The sequence below is a fragment of the Schistosoma haematobium genome, chromosome 3, assembly GCF_000699445.3.
Source record: "Schistosoma haematobium chromosome 3, whole genome shotgun sequence".
Lineage (NCBI taxonomy): Eukaryota > Metazoa > Platyhelminthes > Trematoda > Strigeidida > Schistosomatidae > Schistosoma > Schistosoma haematobium.
Window position 1 is genome coordinate 44,498,061 of NC_067198.1, and position 19,432 is coordinate 44,517,492.

General features: G+C 35.8%; 1 protein-coding gene across 1 annotated transcript in view; it reads right to left on the reverse strand.

Moving 5' to 3' along the window:
* PLCL1 (Inactive phospholipase C-like protein 1) overlaps positions 1 to 19,432 on the reverse strand; it is a gene marked incomplete at its 3' end in the record, with an annotated part of 104,622 nt that overhangs the window by 18,884 nt on the left and 66,306 nt on the right. Inside the window, exons 11-15 of the mRNA XM_012937681.3 lie at positions 19,042 to 19,162; positions 13,156 to 13,597; positions 9,256 to 9,355; positions 6,380 to 7,128; positions 4,193 to 4,502 (exon numbers count right to left, since the gene is read on the reverse strand). Of these exons, the coding sequence (XP_012793135.2) occupies positions 4,193 to 4,502; positions 6,380 to 7,128; positions 9,256 to 9,355; positions 13,156 to 13,597; positions 19,042 to 19,162 (1,722 nt within the window). The remainder of the gene's footprint in view (positions 1 to 4,192; positions 4,503 to 6,379; positions 7,129 to 9,255; positions 9,356 to 13,155; positions 13,598 to 19,041; positions 19,163 to 19,432) is intronic.

Genomic DNA, 19,432 nt, shown 5'->3' on the forward strand with positions numbered 1-19,432 from the left:
CAGTCCTGTTCAAGCACAGTTATGAGAAAAGAAAACTCTGTAAAACGAAGTTGATTAAACGAAACACTTCAGAAGCATAAATGTATGTGAGAAGAAAGAATTACATTGAAGAAAGTGAACATCGTTGTCACCTGGATATACACTGTCTGGCAGTGAAACAGTATGGTATCAATTAATAAAGGCAACCACTTAGATTTATTTGACTGGTAAAACTCTAAAATTTCAAGTTGATGAAACTTTGGAAAATTCACAAACTGTTCAAAAATGTGACATTCAAATCAACATAAAAGAGTTTAGAAGCCAACGTATTGACACATATTCAATATATCAGTTTATATAGAAGGGATCAGTCAATCAAATGATCAGAAATGAACTAAGCAAAACAGTTAACAAGAAGAACAAATGAAGACAAAAAATTCTATCAAGACAAATAGCTACAAAACTAGATGACCAAAATTTTTCTTATATATGAGATAGAGGCTAATTATTTGTTCAGGATATCATTTATAGCTTTGCTATCTAATCATTTACCTCAGAGAATACAACTTTTGCCTCCCTCCCACTCCCACCAAAGTACTTGGTTACAAATCTACTTAATAGTTTAAATACAATAAATTCGTAGGTTTCTTGTTACCAATTATATATAATTTAATAGTTGAATTCATGAGTCAGTTAAAGCTAGATCACCACGGAAAACCTGGAAGCCTCCACGGGACTCGAACCCAGGACCTATCTGTCTCGCGTGTGAACACTTAACCTCTAGACCACTGAGCTGACACCCAATGGGGTTAATGCGTAATTTCAACCAAGCCACGAAATTAAAGGAGTCTCATAATAGGATGAAACAGCCGTCCAGTTCTTCCAGGTTTACCATGATAATCTAGCTTTAATTGATTCATGAATTCAACGATTAAATGACCAGATCTCCACAAACACCCTTTCTGATAATTATATACAAGCTGAATGTAATTAGAATGCAACTGATGTGTGTTTAGTCAATTACAAATAAATATACCTTATCTACATAAATCCTTTAATTGTATGGTATTCCTCTCTAATCTATTATAAACAAAACCACTAGCATTTACACAAAATGATGATAAACGGAATTATTCACATGTTTATTGATAAGAGAAAGCAACAACAAAAAGTGATGATACTTTCAAAATTGAAAGAATGTTTAGAAATCTATGGGAAGTTGACATGAATGGGGGGATGAAGGAATAGTGAAGGTAAAACAAAAATAAATCCATAGTCATATGAATATTATTTTCTTATCTCTAAGGTATGAGAAACAATCATAATGGTTACAACATATTAGCAAAAAATTATAAACAAAATCTAATGATGAAAACAATTATGAAATAAATAAATAAATAGATAAAATCATAAGACATTAAAATATAGAATAAGATAAAAGAATAAAGAAAATGGTCGTCTGTTTGTCAGTCAGCCAGTAACAACGTAGAACTTCGTACGTACGTACATCAGTGCAAGTTGTTATACCACATTAGCACAGAGATGCGGTTATCGAATCAAAACCCGTAGTGGTAGAGGTGGTAAGAGTATAAGCAGAAATCGGAAGCATTAGGGTTTGAAGATGTTATTCAAAGAGTATAATCCAGTGAAGTAAATTCGGAAAGACAAAAAAAGACAAGGAAAATTTAGGAAGGACACAAAGAGTGGATGCACTTGCGCCATTGCAAACGATTTTGAGCCATGTCATTCAAGGACTATAACCATTGGTTGCTATCATCTCGTGGATCCCAATCAGGTAGTCTACACCTACCAACATGACTCAGTCCACTTGTCAGTGACTTCATAGAGTTGAACCATGTTCTGGTCTGGCCGTCCCTAGATTTCTTCCAAACTACTCCTACACCATGAAAAATATCGCACGTCAGGGCAGTTGGTGGTTGGGTCTACGTAACACGTGTCCCAGCCATCTCAACTGATGAAGTTTCACTACTTCATTGATTGATTTGCCATCCTTATTTAGTACCGGTTTCCTAACAACTGCGTTACTTATCCGGTGGTCCCGAGATATACGAGCAATGCTTCGAAGACATCTATGATCGATAATATTTGGTTTTATAATAAATATGTTTTTTGTTATATTCTAATGAATAGACAGAATTGTACTTCTGCCGTTTAGTGACTTAATATAAGCTACCTCTTCAGGAAACAATCATTGTTTCTTGCATACTATTTAAACTTGTGTTAATTTAATGTTCGTTTATTTATTTACATTGAAGAAATGGCTTACGTTAAGTCATGAAACATTAGAAATACAATTTTTCTACTCATTGGGATAATTAATGCTCAATTTATTTGAAACCATCAAGTTTAACCTTGGGTGTTGATACCTTTTTGGCTTTTTTTGCTTTTTATAGTATTAACTTTTACATTTCACTGGTTGAAATCATGAGTCAATTGAATCTAGACCACCATAGAAAACCTGGGAGCACTGGACGGCTGTCTCGTCATAGTGTGGGACTTCTCAACAGTGCGAATCCACGATCCCGCACCCCGCGAGATTCGAACCCAGGACCTATCAGTCTCGCGCCAGGCGCTTAACCAACTAGACCACTGAGCCGGCATCCAACGGTGGTAATGCCTAGCTTCAACCAATCCACGAAAGTGCGCCACCATACACCATTGTCTTCAGTGGGCTGATATCTCACAACAGATCTGGTTAAACTCCACTGGTAACGACTTCTAACTAGAACTCCAGGAGTGTCCTCTGAAGTCAGTCACTAGTGAGCAAGTGATCACTTGATCAATTTTGTAGTAATAATCAGTGTCTTTGTTATTGCCTAGTTCATAACACTAATAGGATTCCATGAATTAAAAACGTAAAATGGTTATACTTTATTCAGTGATTCAATAAAAATGAGTATGATTTGTTAGGTGGTTCGAGATAATCAGTAGGAAAGCTTAAATTTAGGTGTCGTGTTAATTGCTGCTTGTCAAAAGGCATATCTACAATCTTGCAGGAAGTGATGGCTCCTGTGGGATACGAACATGGTTTATCTAACTTAACAGCCTGATATATTACCAGTGAACTATTCTGACTGCCGCTGATGTTTTGTTTTCTTTGTTCAAATGTTAGATATTTCTACAAAATAATCAACAGTGAAGTCCTAGAACAGAGTTATCTAGTGGCTAGCACTCACTAATAAGATGTATTCTATGAATCTTATAAAAATTGGAACCCAGGTAGCATAAAACTAAGGTTCAAGTTGTTGAATTAATCATTTTTAACACTTTAGCAACAGAACACAATGATCAGACCATAATTTGGTTGGTGAAGTTCGATCAGCGCTCAAGATTAGATAATATGATATTCATTATTAAGAAATGATGAGTTAATAAAGTGATTTCAGGTTGATAGTTGATCAAACATGACCAAAAGAGTTTATTATTTGTGTTGAACTATTGCAGAGACTCGACTTTCTATATCAACATCAATCCTATCAAGATTGCGTGTACACTCTGCAGAAGAATATTTTGACTGCCGGAAAATCTGAAATTTGGAGTATTTAATACAACTTATTTATTTTAACACATAGATATTGGTACAAGGAGACACCAAATACATATGCGCCACACAAATCTCATTCGATATGTGTGAGGGCTGTAATACTGACCGGGTGCCCAAACCGAAGCAGGTGGTTTTCTTAGAGGGCCACGCTCGGAGCCTTCGACCTGAAGGTCTGATCCACAAGGCAGTGGAGTATCGTATGGAGATGCAGTAACATGGTAGCCGGTGACCAACGATTGGTTCGTACGCCAATTGTTCCTTCAGGATACTGGAGCCAGGCCATGTGCACCACTGGTTTGGGATCCGGTTAAAGCACCGGACGTTCGTTTTTCGTCCTCTCAATTTCGTAAACAACACCGGTGCCACGAGTAGGCAGTGAGTAGGACTTCCCTGGCAGAGGCTATATACGCGTGGTCATGTGAGAGCATTTCGAGTGGGCGAGCGGACTCTCCCCACTCTCGGCCGTACCAGGGCATTTGGGAGCAGTCGCCGGCATTTAATATAACTAAGGCAAAAAAATGATTCTCGGGAAGCAGTTGCTTGGTTTTTGAGATATTTCTTCAACTAACTTAACTCTCTTATCATAATTTCATGAAAATATTCACAAATATAGTTTAAGATGTGAAAATTGAAAAATTCTTCAATTACCTGTAAGTAAACAATCAAATGGTACTGTATTTTGTCCTATAAAATCATCACCAATTGCATGATCATCTAGTACGACAAAGCGTACTAATGCCAGACTACCCAACTGTACACAAAATTCAAAAGTATCCTCAAATATTGCATTATAACCGGATGCACTACCAGCTGGTGCGGTGACAGTACGTTGTTCAGCACAATCCACTGGAATACCATGAATTTCTACTACAACATATGGTTCAATTGTATCCCCTTTTGAAACTGATCCCCTCGGCTTCGGTAGTTGTTGTGCACTGACAATTTTTAGTCGAAGTACCTAGATAAAATATTTCAGTGTAACTGGAAATAATATTTTATTATTTCATTTCAAATAACTTGTAATAATTAGCTCTATCTGCAGGTGGATTTTGTTATGATTCAACACTGGAAATCAGGGAGCACAGTGAATAGCTGTTACTTCGTATAATGTGACTGCTCCGCAGTGTATACGGATGACCTCATCAAATAACGAAACTAATGCCTTCCTATCATATGCTTAAAGTTTGGACTGGTGAATTGGAATCCGATGGGGCATTGAGCCGTTCCACGGTACCGTATGTCAATCATTCAGTGACTCGGTGATAAACTTTATACTTCTAAAAATCGTTGAATAACGGTAAAGAATCTGCACCGGAATATCGAGAATCAACCTTTTTGTAAACTCCGAGTGACCAAATAGTTATGCTTAGGTGGAAGTCTGGTTAAATCATAGTTATTTATCAAGGCTTGTGACAAGCTGGAGTATCTGGAGATCCTGAGTTTTATTCCTAGAGAAATTGTGGGTGCTCACTAATGCAAAGTCATATTATGAGATAAGATAGTTAACATATGCTCCTTGGTATCCCTACTGAGACTCATCAGTGACGTTCATCATTTAAACATTACAGTAATTGCTCATTAAAGATTTCATCATTCCATCTTCATTTAATAGATCAATGGATTGCCTACAAAATACAGTATTCTATAATCATTTTTGTTTTGAATGAATTTTGATCGCTTTTACTTTCATGTTTAGTATTTTCCGCACAAATTTATCATTTCATTTCATAAAATAACTATTCTTCTCGGTCATTTGTCCACTCACTAAAAAGGGGGAGGCACTATGAGTCAATCATCAGACTTGTACACCGTTGGATCACGGCATAGGAGACTACAGGTTAAGCATTGTTGTGCAAGATTGAAGGTTCTGAGTTTGATTCCTGTTTGCAGGATAGATCGTGGATGTTCACTGCTGTGAAATTTCATACTAAAACATTTGGTTTACATAGGCATTCATTACTTGATTATACAATTCATAATATCAATCTAGCCAATCTATTGTGTATCTTAAGCACACAATTATATTATTTTCCTACATTTTTAGCAATCCATTCATTTAGAATGTTGGACAATTGACTTCTAATGAGGTAGTAATCGTTTCAAAAAATGGTATTTAATGAATTAAATCATTATAATAAACAGTATTTTAGAAGTGTTATGCCCGATAAGAATAATGAATGGTAATTTTTGGGATCCATTTATGGACCAATACTAAACGTATATTTCTATTGTATAATTATTAAGTAACTAAACTATGCATATTCATATTTCTCTTATTATAAGCTTTATTTTGACCTATAAACTATTTCAATGGTTAAGATCATGAGTCAGTTAAAGATAGACCACCATGGAAAGCCTGGAAGCACTGGACGACCGTTTCGTCCTCTTGTGGGACTCCTCAGCAGTGCGCATCCACGACCTCGCCCCTTGAGAGATTCGAGCCCAGGACCTACTGGTTTCGCGCGCGAGCACTTAACCACCACTTAACCATAAACTATTATTATACGTTTTACCATTCCTAAGTTATACCCAGTATATTAATTACTGCCTCCCTGATTCACAGCCACATCTGGTTAATTATTGTACAAATGTTGTTTCATATTTTATTGGTACGTTATGGTCTGTTTGATTGGTATATAAACAGAGCATGTCTGAAATATAATGATTCATATCGTAGAGGCTGAGACTTGCGTTTTGGACTCAACTGACTGGGTTAGGCAGGAAGCATGGCCAATCAAAACTCTAAGCTGCTCATAAGTCACTGCCCTCTAATCAGCAATCATAAGTTATAACAAGAAGTTTATAAATAATCAAAATAAATTAATAATAGAATACCTGTGGTGTAGTATCTGGTGGTCTTTCAGTAATATTTAATAAATTTGATCTATATGGTGTAAAAAATGATGAAAATTGACGATATAAATTTGGTTTTAATACATAACCACAAGCACCATTACGTGCAAAAAACCCAGTAGCTAAATCCATAATTAAACCAGCTGTTTGATAATTTAATGTTACAATTTGTCCACCCCATGCCCATATATCTAATGGATTTAAATTACTACTATCAGCTCTAGATAAACTTGGACAAATTTGTATTAATGAATTTCTAGTTAATTGTACTAAATCCCCAGCATTAGTACCAATTGCACGAGATGCTTCTGATTCAGACATAATTATTATATAATATGGATGTAAATGTATATTATCTTGATGATATTGTTTATTAGTAGTATTATTATCATTAGTAGTAGTATTGTTCATATTAATTTTATTATAATGACTTGTAATACTTTTCATATTTATATTTCGTTTATCTTTTAAATTAGAATGATCATATAAATCTAATTTAGCTTTAGATTGATATTGAAAATTTTTTAGGATCATTTTAGGTTGTTGATGATGATGATGATGATGATTAGTTTCTGTATGTGTACAACCAACAATAACAACTGGTGATGTGGATGAATTATTATGTGTAGTATTAGGTGAATGATCATGTTTAACATCTCTTTTTAATCCATGAGATGTTGATAGTGTTGAAAATGATGACATTGTACGATTCATATTCAGTGATATATTAGCTAAAATAAGGAAGAATAGAATAATGGTATATGAAATGTTTAAAGATTGTTCAATCTTGTTCTATTTCAAATTGTTTGTAATGTAAAGCATAAACTGAAGAGTCTTTTGTAACCAATGATGGATAGTGGCTAGCAGTGGAATCCAGGACACACGTTTCGACCTGTTTGGGACTCGTCAGATGGATGTACCCGCATCTCATAGAGTTGATGTTCACTCTGGAACTCGGACCCAGTACCATTCGCTTCAAACGCCATCGCGTTATCCACTCCGCTACTGAGTCCTCAGTAGGACGTCCCAAATAGGAAGAAACGCGCGTCAAACTGGATTCCACTGCTAGCCACTATCCATCATTGCTTACAAAAAGCTTGTGAATTAAGACAATATCGAGGCATACGCACAGTATGTACATATGCCAATAACAAACTGATCAATCGCACTCTTAAACCTCAATGGGAAGACACAAGCCAAACAATACCAAGTGAAGAATCTTTTGTTTATAACAATCATGAACTTATTACTAACTTATTTTGAAAGGAATTCTTATAGTATTAGCGAAAAGCTTTTACCGATAGTGCTATATCTAGAAATTAGATTCTTCATGTGCCGTGTATAACTTGAGCACTTGAACACTAGAACCCTCGAAAGTCACCAATGAAAGTGAAAGGAATGTTATTCCAAACAGTGTCAATTATGGTACAAAACTATCAAGTATTTATAGTTTTTAGTAAAAATGAAAAGCTTTATTTATTTTACTGATGAGAACTAAACATTGTAGTCTACAAATATTTATACCATGAAAAGATATCAAATGTAAAGTAAATATAAGCAGACAATATTCTCGCTCAGTTTTGAGAATTCTTGAGAGTACTGACCCGCAATCTTACAACTAATCGAATCTCTGATCGTGTGGATTTAGAGTGAACACAATATTATTCCACTTATGACTTGAAATATAACAATCACTGTATTTAGTATACGTGTTCAATATAACGCGATGGAGTTTAAAGCGAATGGTACTGGGTTCGAGTTCCAGAGTGAACATTAACTGTGAGATGGAGGTACATCCAGCTGACAAGTCCCAAATAGGACGAAACGCTCGTCAAACTGAATTCCACTGTTAGCCACTATCCATTTTGTATTAATACAAACAAAAACAGATATCTTTTTGGAATATCTAGATGTCAGGAACAGGTAGCCCAGCTATTCAAGCATGAAATCGTCTTTTTTAATTCTATCCATTAATAAGTATTTTACTTGTTTATATTCAGTATAATTTGAAATTAACTTTAGAGAAGATCATTTTCAAAGTAGTGGATCCGCTTTTATATTCCATCATAACATTTTATATGGGAAGCCGTTTCGTCCCATTGCGGAACTCCTCGGCAGTGCGCATCCCCGATCCCGCTCGCGGGATTCGAACCCAAGGAAAGGCAAGAACCGCATTACTACAATTGAAGAACGTATGGAACTCAAAACAACTGTCAACCAATACCAAAGTCAGAATCCTCAACACTAATATTAAGGCGGTTCTACTGTACGGAGCTGAAACTTGGAGAACTACAACAACCATCATCAAGAAGGTACAATATTTATAAATAGCTGTCTACGCAAGATACTCAACATCCATTGGCCGGATACCATCACCAACAGCCTTCTGTGGGAGAGAACAAACCAACTTCCAGCTGAAGAGAAAATTGGGAGAAGACGATGAAAATGGGTAGGACATATATTACGCAAATCGTCAAACTGCATCACGAGGCAAGTTCAAATTGGAATCCTGAAGGGAAGTAGGAAAGTGGAAGGTTAAAGAACACATTACGTTGGGAAATAGAATCAGATATGAAAAGGATGAATAACAACTGGAAGGAGCTGGAAAGGATTGCCCAGGACAGGGCTGGATGGAGAATGCTGGTGAGCGGCCTATGCTCCTTCACGACGAAGAACAAGCGTAAGTATTGCATTTTGTGTGAATTACACAAGTCCTATTTAATTTATTCAACAGGTATTCAGTAAAATAACTAAATTGTACACTGTACTAAAACAACGTATAGATAGCAAATTAATCACAAAATTAAACAACAATAATGCTCATCAAAATGTAAAGTTCTCTAATATTTACAACTTACATCTTATTGAATCATTATTTGTAATCTGTTCATAATTAGTTGTATCGAAGAAAAACATATCAGATAATTCTCTAATAACAGGTGTTTCCTGATGAGAAGTCTGTAACAAAAGATCAAATGTAACAAAGTTGACAACATTTTTCTTTGTTTTTTAGTCTTGGTTTCTGCTACAAAATCAATTCACTAGTGTTTTTTAGAATTTGTTTTACTTACCATAACCCGACTGTTGTTGCTACATTGACGTGATGACTGGGCTTGCCTATCGTGATGAAGCAACCGAGCTATACTGGCTAGAACAACCATTCCTCAAGGTCCTACCATGTCAGACAGGTCGGTTGAAGAGCGGTAAGACTAAAAGCAACAAACCCAAGGTCCGAAGGCGAAGTCGTACTGCCGACTGTACAGAGGTGTGACAGCATTAAGGTGTTCCCTTCAGACAACCAGTATGACAGCGATGCTGCCTTCCCACAGAGAGAGGTGGCGTTAGAAAAGGTCGACCCTGAAAATGCACACCTCGCCTTATCCCACGGATATCCGTCTCCGGTAATAAGGCCTCAACAAGTACGGAGCTAACACAAAAATTACCCATAAAAAGGTCGTGCGTGACCGGTGTCAAGCAGTTGTCCCTTGGGCACTGCGGTCACGCTCTCAGGTGACCAAGACCACCTCTAATCCAACTTCCTTTTCAGGTACCTCCGGAAGAACTTTTCCACGATGTGGGTAGCCGGGAAGTGATAGCCGCCCTCATACCTCTGACAGCACTCAAGACTGACTGACTTATCATAAATACGGTGTATATTTACTGATATACATTTGAAAAATGTTAATCAACATTTGGATTGGTTGTTTGAATCTTCTCATGGATGTTAAGGACTGTTTGGAACACTTTTAGTATATGTACATCCTATGAGGACCGCCCCAATATTACACAAAAATTATAAGCAGAGATAGATGGTGGGTAGGAATGAAATACAAGACCAGCGTTTTATCATACTTTGAACTCGTCATTTAGATTTACCTGTCCTCCAGAGTTGATGTTCACTCCGTGACTCAAACCCACTACTGTTCGCTTCAAACGCCATTGCATTATCCACTTAGCTACTAATATGCGCGTCCTGGATTTCATTTATACCCACCATCCATCTCTGCTTATAATCTTTGTGGTTTAAGGTAATATTAATTACAGTCCTAAAAATCATTCGGAAGATTTCAACAACGGATATAAATGAGTTAAACTTCATCACAATGCACAAACTAGTTCCTAACTGGATGCAATAGCTAAGTGAATAATAAGATGTTGTTGGAAATGAATGGTACTGAGTTAGAGTCCCGGAGTGATGCGAAGGAGTACATCCAACTGATGAGTTCAAAACAGGACGAAAAGCGCGTCATGGATTACACCGCCAGCCATCATCCAAGTTTGTTTATATCAATCAACAGTTTAAATTGATGTGGATAAGATCACTCATGATTTAAACTATCATTTTACATGTACGGGTCAAAACATGTACAACTCGACAATAGAATAGGATAGTCCCTGTTCTTATTTCTGAGCATATCCTGCGAAAGCTTTAACTAAAATGGTTCTCATGTGATCAGGAGTTCGATTCCTCATCAGTAAGCAGGTGGTTTAGAACTAATTAAGTATTTCAGCATAGGGGGTTATGGCAACATGTAATTTCCACAGTTTCGCATCACAAAATGTCTCAAATTAGTTTAAACATTGAAATTATTAATATTATTAACTTTGATTGGTCGTTGAGTGTTTCTGATCTTTTATGTTTGCTTGAGTGTAAGTTCAAGGTGCAGGTGATTGGTGGTGAAAGAATTTTTAGGGAATAATTTCAGTGGAAATGATCCCAGTAAAATATTTGAGGTTGGGAAAAATGTGTTTGAAAACCATATTCAAAATCAGCCAATCTAACTACTTAGTTGCTTCACTTTTTATCGCTAACATTTTTCTCTGTAGTTTAGGTTAATGTACTCTTAGAAGTTCTATCTTAGATGTATGACAAGAAGAGACTAATAATTTATAACCATACGTTTACATTATTAACCAAATACACAAACTGGAGACATGGATAATTAATTAAAGGGACTAATTACTTTATAAAATTCTGTTTAAATCAATATCACTTCCTTCTTATAATATCCCAATTTGTGAGAAAAACCTTGTACTATCTGAGGTTTTTAATATTCAAAACCTGACCTACGTGTTCAAAAGGAGATGGTTAATAATCTTTCTTTGCCTTGGTGACAAATACTCTTTCGCTGCATCTTAAAAAAATACGAACGTCAAGGCAGTTCTACTGTATGGAGCTGAAACTTGGAGAACTACTACAACCATCATCAAGAAAGTACAAGTATTTATAAATAGCTGTCTACGCAAGATACTCAACATCCATTGGCCGGATACCATCACCAACAGCCTTCTGTGGGAGAGAACAAACCAACTTCCAGCTGAAGAAGAAATTAGGAAAAGACGATGGAAATGGATAGGACATACATTACGCAAATCGTCAAACTGCATCACGAGGCAAGCCCTAACTTGGAATCCTGAAGGGAAGCGGAGAAGAGGAAGGCCAAAGAACACATTGCGTCGGATAATAGAATCAGATATGAAAAGGATGAATAACAACTGGAAGGAGCTGGAAAGGATTGCCCAGGACAGGGTTGGATGGAGAATGCTGGTGGTTGGCCTATGCTCCTTCACGAGGAGTAACAGGCGTCAGTAAGTAAGTAAGTAAGCATCTTAAAAAAGTTTTTTTCTTTTTCTTCAAACTCTTTCTCACATTTATTACATCAGTGAGTTTATTTCAATTATCTTTCAAATTAATAATCTTACTTTATCAACTGAACTCTACTCACTATATTCCTATTCATTATGTAATCACTTGTTTCTAGCCCCTTGAACGGCTGTCACATAAGGTATATAGTTACAATATTTTATTTACACCCTTGCTATACTATACGAATATGCCTTCAATATAACTTCCAATAAAACTTTCATATAAGTAATTTAAACCCATTATGTAATTATAATTTTAAATATCACAGGTTGTAAGCAGCTGATGAGAACCTACGAAATAAAAATGAATTCATGTTATTTTAATGGTTGAAATCATGAGTTAATTAAAGTTAAACCACCATGGAAAACCTGGAAGCACTGGACGGCCGTTTCGTCCTAGTATGGGACTCCTCAGCAGTGCGCATCTACGATCCTGCCTCCCCCCGTGAGATCCATGTTATTCTGCTAGACTCTTTGTTTTTGCTCTTTTCAAAATGATAAAGGGAACTATGTGTATAAAATTTTCAAAAATACTAAAAAATCTTACTCTTCAGATGTTTTACCATTTCATCTTCTTGTTGTATCTATTCATCTCAGTGTAATTCTTTTAAGATAATTTTGGATTTCGAAAATAAAACGAAACAGTTTGAGGCTACATCTTGTGATTAGCAGTGTGATCTAGCAAGATGATGATATTTAGAAATAGAAACTTGTGAATAATCTCTGTTGGATGTGTAGGGATATTTACCCAGTATAACAGACAACAATGAACATAACTTTCATTTATTAGTTAGTGGCGGACCATTACTTTCAGATCGAAACAAAATAGAAGGCATTTAAGTACAATATAAACTACTGATCGTTAGCTTATTTATGTCCACAATCAGCATTCCGAGTAGATCTGCTGACATGTTTATTATACAAATGATGTTACTTAAATGGCTTCAGTAGTAAATCTTACGAAATAATGGACAAACAATTGATATTTACTGTTCTATATTATAACAAAATGTAAATCAGATCTCTTCCAACCCACTAACGTATAACTTGATTTACGAATAAAGAAGTAACAAACGAATTAAGATAAATAAATAAAAATGCCATTGACTTACATATAATGAATTAAATACACGTCTTAAATTAGGCAGACCACCATTCATCCATTTTTCTGACTCATTACCTGATGTATTCATTGTGGTACCTTTTGGTAATCGTTTACCTTGCAATAAAATACGTCCCATAAGATCACGTGGTGATGGCCATCTTACAAAAGAACCATTTGATGTGTATACTGTTGATTCATTTTTTAAATCAACAACTGTTAGACTATTTTTACGATTGCCTTTATTATTAAGATTAATATTATTCATCATAGAATGTAGTTTTGTCTTTTCAACTTGCTCTTCAATTTCCAATTGTGATTCACTTAAATTAAAAGTGAATTCTGAATTTGGCAATAATAAACGATTACCAAGACAACAACGTAAGAATGTGACCAGTACACGTTGTTGTGCTTGAGTTGCATAGCATTCAATTGATACAATAACTGGATATCTATAATAATTAATGGAAAGATAAACATATCGAGAGTCATTAGAAAACGTTAGCAATATTTAACTAGTATTAAGACGGAATACTTTTAAAAAACCTTCAAAGCAATCCCTATGATATACTAATCAACTAAAGTTGATAAGCACTACTGAACGGTCCCATACTAGGATTAAATAGCCGTCCAGTGCTTAAATGTTTTAATCATTTTTTAATCAGTCTAATCTGTAATTTGTAATAGTTTGGATAATCTCGCTATTGAAAATTTGACTGAATTTTGATTTGTCTTAGTTGGCATATGTGTATCATATATGCACTATCTCGAAATAGCTCAGTCAGTCAGTCAGCTACAACGTAGGGGACTAGGCACATATATGCATCCGTCCAAGTTGTCATACCACATAAGCACAGCAAGACGTACACTGGATTCATAGAAGTAGTTAATTCAGTGGTGGTAATATATAAAAGAAAGATTGCAATAAGGATATAGTACAGGAATAAAGAATTAGTTCGTAGAAAGAAAGATATGAAGTGATTTTAATCTCTTAGTTTAAGGGAAGACAGAGAGTGTATACACCGACGCCATTGTGATCGATTCTGAACCATGTCACCAAGAGTCTTCAACCACTGGTTACGATAGTCACGTGGACCCCAACCAAGTAGTCTGCATCTACCAACATGGGTCAGACTAGAAGTTAGTGACTCCAAGCACTGATGCCACGTTTTGCTTTGACTGCCCCTAACTTTCTTCCAACCAACCCAAACACTAGTTACCATTGCGCATCGTGGTAATCGGTTTTCAGGCATACGTAACACGTGACCCAACCACCACTGTCGATTAATATATACAATCTCATCAACTGATTTACCATCATTCCCTAATACCCTGTGTCTAACCGCACTATTACTTACCAAGTGAACCCAGCAGACGCCAGCAATATTTCTAAGACATTTGTGATCAAATACTAGTAACTTACGAGTATCTTCTACTCTTAATGACCACGTTTCACAGACGTAAATTAAAACAGAACTTCAAAATAGCTACTATGTAAAAAGTCCATATAGTATGAGTGAAATATTCTTAGCAGTAAAATCTAGTACTTATCAATAGTGGATTAGTGTTTAAAGTAAAAGATATTGGATTCGAATCCCATAATGAACACTAAGCATAAGATTTAAGTACATCTAGATGATGAGTTCTAAGATAAAGCAAAAAAGAACATTATAGATCTAATTACTACCCACATCACTCCATATATTCTAATATAAACCTTATTTTTTTTTCTTTTGACATTTTATTACAAATTCTTTTTTTTTTCTTAAAAAAACCATTTCAAATCACTAGGGATTTTTACCTGACTACTATAGTTGTATATTCTCTTTTTTCCCAATGTTTCCCAGACAATAAATCAATACAAGTAAATAGATAATTTAAGGTTGATTGATAACCGCATAATTTTGTTAAATAAAAGTTCAAATCAATCATTTCAATAACATAATCTATACAAAAATATGTACTTCACTTAATTGGTATAAATATGTACCTATATCTGTTAATATGTACATATGTGCGGTTTCTATGTACCTTAAAATGTGCTTATCTATTCAAGTAGAAAAAAGTTAATTGTGTACAATTTCTTATTTAAGAATTTTCTTAATAAAAGTATTCTACCGATATTATTTTATGATGATGAAGTATCCCATAAATATAAATGGATAATTGCTGTGAACAGGGAAACAAGAAGCTCTCACAGACTACGAAAGCTGTTTTTCGGGACGTTATTCCATTCCCTCTACCCCACTTCGAACTCACGCGTACTAGCCTCAAGGTTAGATCGGTCAGCCTATTGCGCCAAGGTCTTAATCTGGATTAGACAAGTATCCTCAGCACCGAAAGTGAGTAGACAGACCAAAGGACATAACAATAATATAAAGAAACTTGTGTATCATTTTACAAAATCATTTAAAAACTATTCTTAAAAAAAACATTTGCATAAAATAAGCAAAAATGGATAGTGGCTAACAATAGAATACAATTTGATGCGCGTTTCGTCCTATTTCGGACTCGTCAGTTGAATGTGCCTGCATATGAGGGTTAACATTCACTCTGGGACTCAAACCAAGTAGCATTCGCTTCAAACGCCATCGTGTTATCCACTTAGCTATTGAATCCTGATAGCCGCTTGCTTGTGCAATTGGTTGAAGTTTAAATTCACTTGGCGTTGTGTTTACTTGAATCTTCCCCTTAATGTTTAGGACTGCACTTGATCAGTCTCTTATTGGCATATGTGCATACTGTGAATTTAAATTCACCTCATTTCACAAGCAAGTGGCTATCAGGACTCAGTAGCTGAGTGGATAACGCGATGGCGTTTGAAGCGAATGGTACTGGGTTCAAGTTCCAGAGTGAACATCAACTCTGAGATGGAGGTACATCCAACCGACGAGTCCCAAGTAGGACGAAACGCGCCTCAAAGTTGGTCCTACTGCCAACCACCAAACCATCTTTGCTTATAAAGCTTGTGAATTACGGCAATATCGAGGCAATTCGCACAGTATGCACATATCCCAATAACAGACAGATCAATAACAGTCTTAAACCTCAATGGAAAGATTCAAATAAACAATACCAAGTGAATTTGCATAAAATGAAATGAAAGTGAATAAAAAAAGACTGAATCTTTTGAAATGAACATTTTTAAGTGGTTTTTGTAGAAAAATTGTTAGCCGCTGATATAACATTAAAAGCCTCCAAATGCCCTGGTACGGTCGAGAGTGGTAAAAGTCCGCTCTCCCTCTCAAAATGCTCTCACATAGCCACGCGTATATAGCCTCTGTCAGGGAATTCCTACTCACTGCCTTCTCTCAGCCGGGGTGTTGTTAACAATACTGAGAGGACGAGAAGCGAATATCTGACGCTTTAACCGGGTTGATGGACATGGAGAGTCCACCTAGGGAAGTTGGAAAACCCTCATTCCAAACCAATGGTGCACATGGGCTCCAGTATCTTGAAGGAACAAACGGTGTATGAACCAATCGTTGGTCACCAGCTTCCATAGGATTGCATCTCCTTACGATGCTCCACTGCCTTGTGGATCAGACCTTCAGGTCGAAGGCTCGGGGTGTGGCCCCCTAAGAAAACCACCTGCTTCGGTTTGGGCACCCGGGCAGTATCAAGCCCTCACATAAATCGGATGATTTATGTGGCGTATATCTATTTGGTGCCTTTTTGTAATAATAAATAACATTAAAAACCTTTCGTGCATAATTTAGTTTAATCTAATGCATGTTTTCTCAGCAATGGATATCTATGACACAACAGGAATTGATGACCAACCCTTCATGATCCAGGTCATTTCAAGATGACTAAATCAGATTGAATAATAAACATTTTCAACTGTGGTCAGTTTGTTTTACTATACAAACTTTGTTTATCGTTATTAATGATAATTGTCACAATTCTAACTAGAAATGACTAAATTTGGAGTATCAGTACAGTGATTGATATGTGACTATTTAGGCAAGTGATAAATATACCATTGCGTACACAAGATAAATAGGTTTCTCAATATTATTCATCCACATTATTATACATAGTTTCTAAATGATGATTAACTGTTCTTTATATTTCATCCTTGAATGTTTACGATCGTTTTTGCTTCAATCATAGAATATCTTCAATGTATGAATAGTGTAGACATTGACTGGTATTCGTCTAAAATATCAAGTAAGAGTAAAAGTTTGCGACTTGTATGTTTTGAAATTCCTGAGTAATTAGATTTGTATGTAGATTGTAAACATTTGTTACACAGCTGACAGATATAATTAGTTAATAAAAAGGAAATCTAAAATACTAGGACGAAACGGCCATCCAGTACTTCCAACGTTTTCCATCGTGATTTAGCTTCAATTGACTCATGATTTCAACTAGTGAAATCTAAAATAGTCAGATATATAGTAATGTGTTTGTAGAAAATTGGTCATTTAAAAGTTTAAGCAGAACATCATGTACATTTTGTTTAAATATTAGTTGTTTTTAAGAAGCTTAGTTACAGGTTGATGTAAGAATTAAGCTTTTGTATGTAAAACAAACGTTGTAAGATTCGATGTTTTTCACCAGATTGGTTCGAAGTCAAACATTTTAAACAGTAATACGACACTATTCTCCAGAATGTGATACACAGTAGTGAATAATATAGAGTCGAGCATATGTGTGTATTAATCCAAGATAATACACTTCATATTATTAAAATGAGAGGAGAAAATGATCAAGAAAATATATCATTGAAATTGACAAAACTAAAGATAAGAAAGGTAATTTTGAAGAGAAACATCTTAATTAGAGAAGTAAAAGTAAAATTATCAGTATAGGGTATTGGAGATTATCAAATTTTTGACTGAGATCATTAACCGATTGACCATCAATGAAAACCTGGAAGTACTGGACGGACGTTTCGTCCTGTTGTCGGGCTCTCTAGCAGTGCGTATCCACGGTCTCACCTCGCGAGGTTCAAACCCCGGGGCATATCAGTCACGCGCGCGAACGCTTAGCCTCTAGACCACTAAGGAGGCAACCAACGGTGTTAATGTGTAACCTCAACCAATCCACCGAATCGCGCGACCATCTTTCATTCTACTGAGGTAGATACCTGTCTCTACTCGATACGGATTAACTCCACTGGTCATGGTCTCTGTCGGACCGTTAATCGAATTCAAACTTCTTCAGTTTTTATTTCAGTGTTGTTTTATACTTAATTAATTATCTCAAAACAATGGAATTGCAGAATTTGTATAGATAAATGACAAGTAACTTCGTATTTAATTCATATCGTAAGTATAACAGAAAATAAACAGTGGTCTAAAGATTAAGCGTTCGCGCGCGTGACTGATAGGCCCTGGTTTTGGATCTCAAGAGGCGGGACCGTGGATGTGCACTGCCGAGGATTCCTACAATAGGACGAAACAGCCGTCCAGTGCTTCCAGGTTTTCCATGGTGGTCTAGCTTCAATTGACTCATGACCTCAACTATTGAATAATAATGATTCAACGCTCATTGTTTCAGTGTTCACTAATCATTAACTTTGAATTAAAGTTTCGACCTAATGAGTTCAATTATATTTATCTGGATTGTTAGATTTATTATCAATAACATTGGATATTCATCGAAGTATTAGATTATTTGATTGGAATTCCCAATATAGTCCATTGAGTTTCAATCCAATAATCATCCAAAGCTTAACCACTTGATGAGAGATTCAAATGTCCTGTCTCCAGTTCTTGATATGTTGCTGGGTGTTTACTACTGGATAGTTCTGTTCAAGGACAAAATAGCTTTGCAGTAATCTCTGGTTTCAGTTAGTACCCTGACAAAAATGTGTAGTAATACTAAAATAAAAGTTGAATATTTTGTAAAATTTAAATAATACTTCAAGTGTATGGAATTAACTTACTCAGAACGTATGAATGCAAAATCATGTATTGTATTTAATACAGCTTGTATTGGTATACCAGGTGGTCGAGAGTTGGCACGTCTAACAACTGGATGACCATCATGACCATCATAGACTTCAACTAAAAGTGTACATAAAACAAATTAAGTAAAGTGAATAAAAAGTTTCATAGTTGTGAAAGTATTTGCTTATAAACAGTGGAAGGTTTATCATAAAAGTTTATTGTAATTTGACTAAAAAATTGTTAGATCACCATCGAGACCACAGGTTCTGTTTTCGAGTCTTACATGCGAGATCGCGGATGCGCACTGCTTAAGAGTTCCGTATTAGGACAAAATGGTCGTCCAGTGCTTCCACGTTTTCAATGGTGGTCTAATATTGATCCATTTAT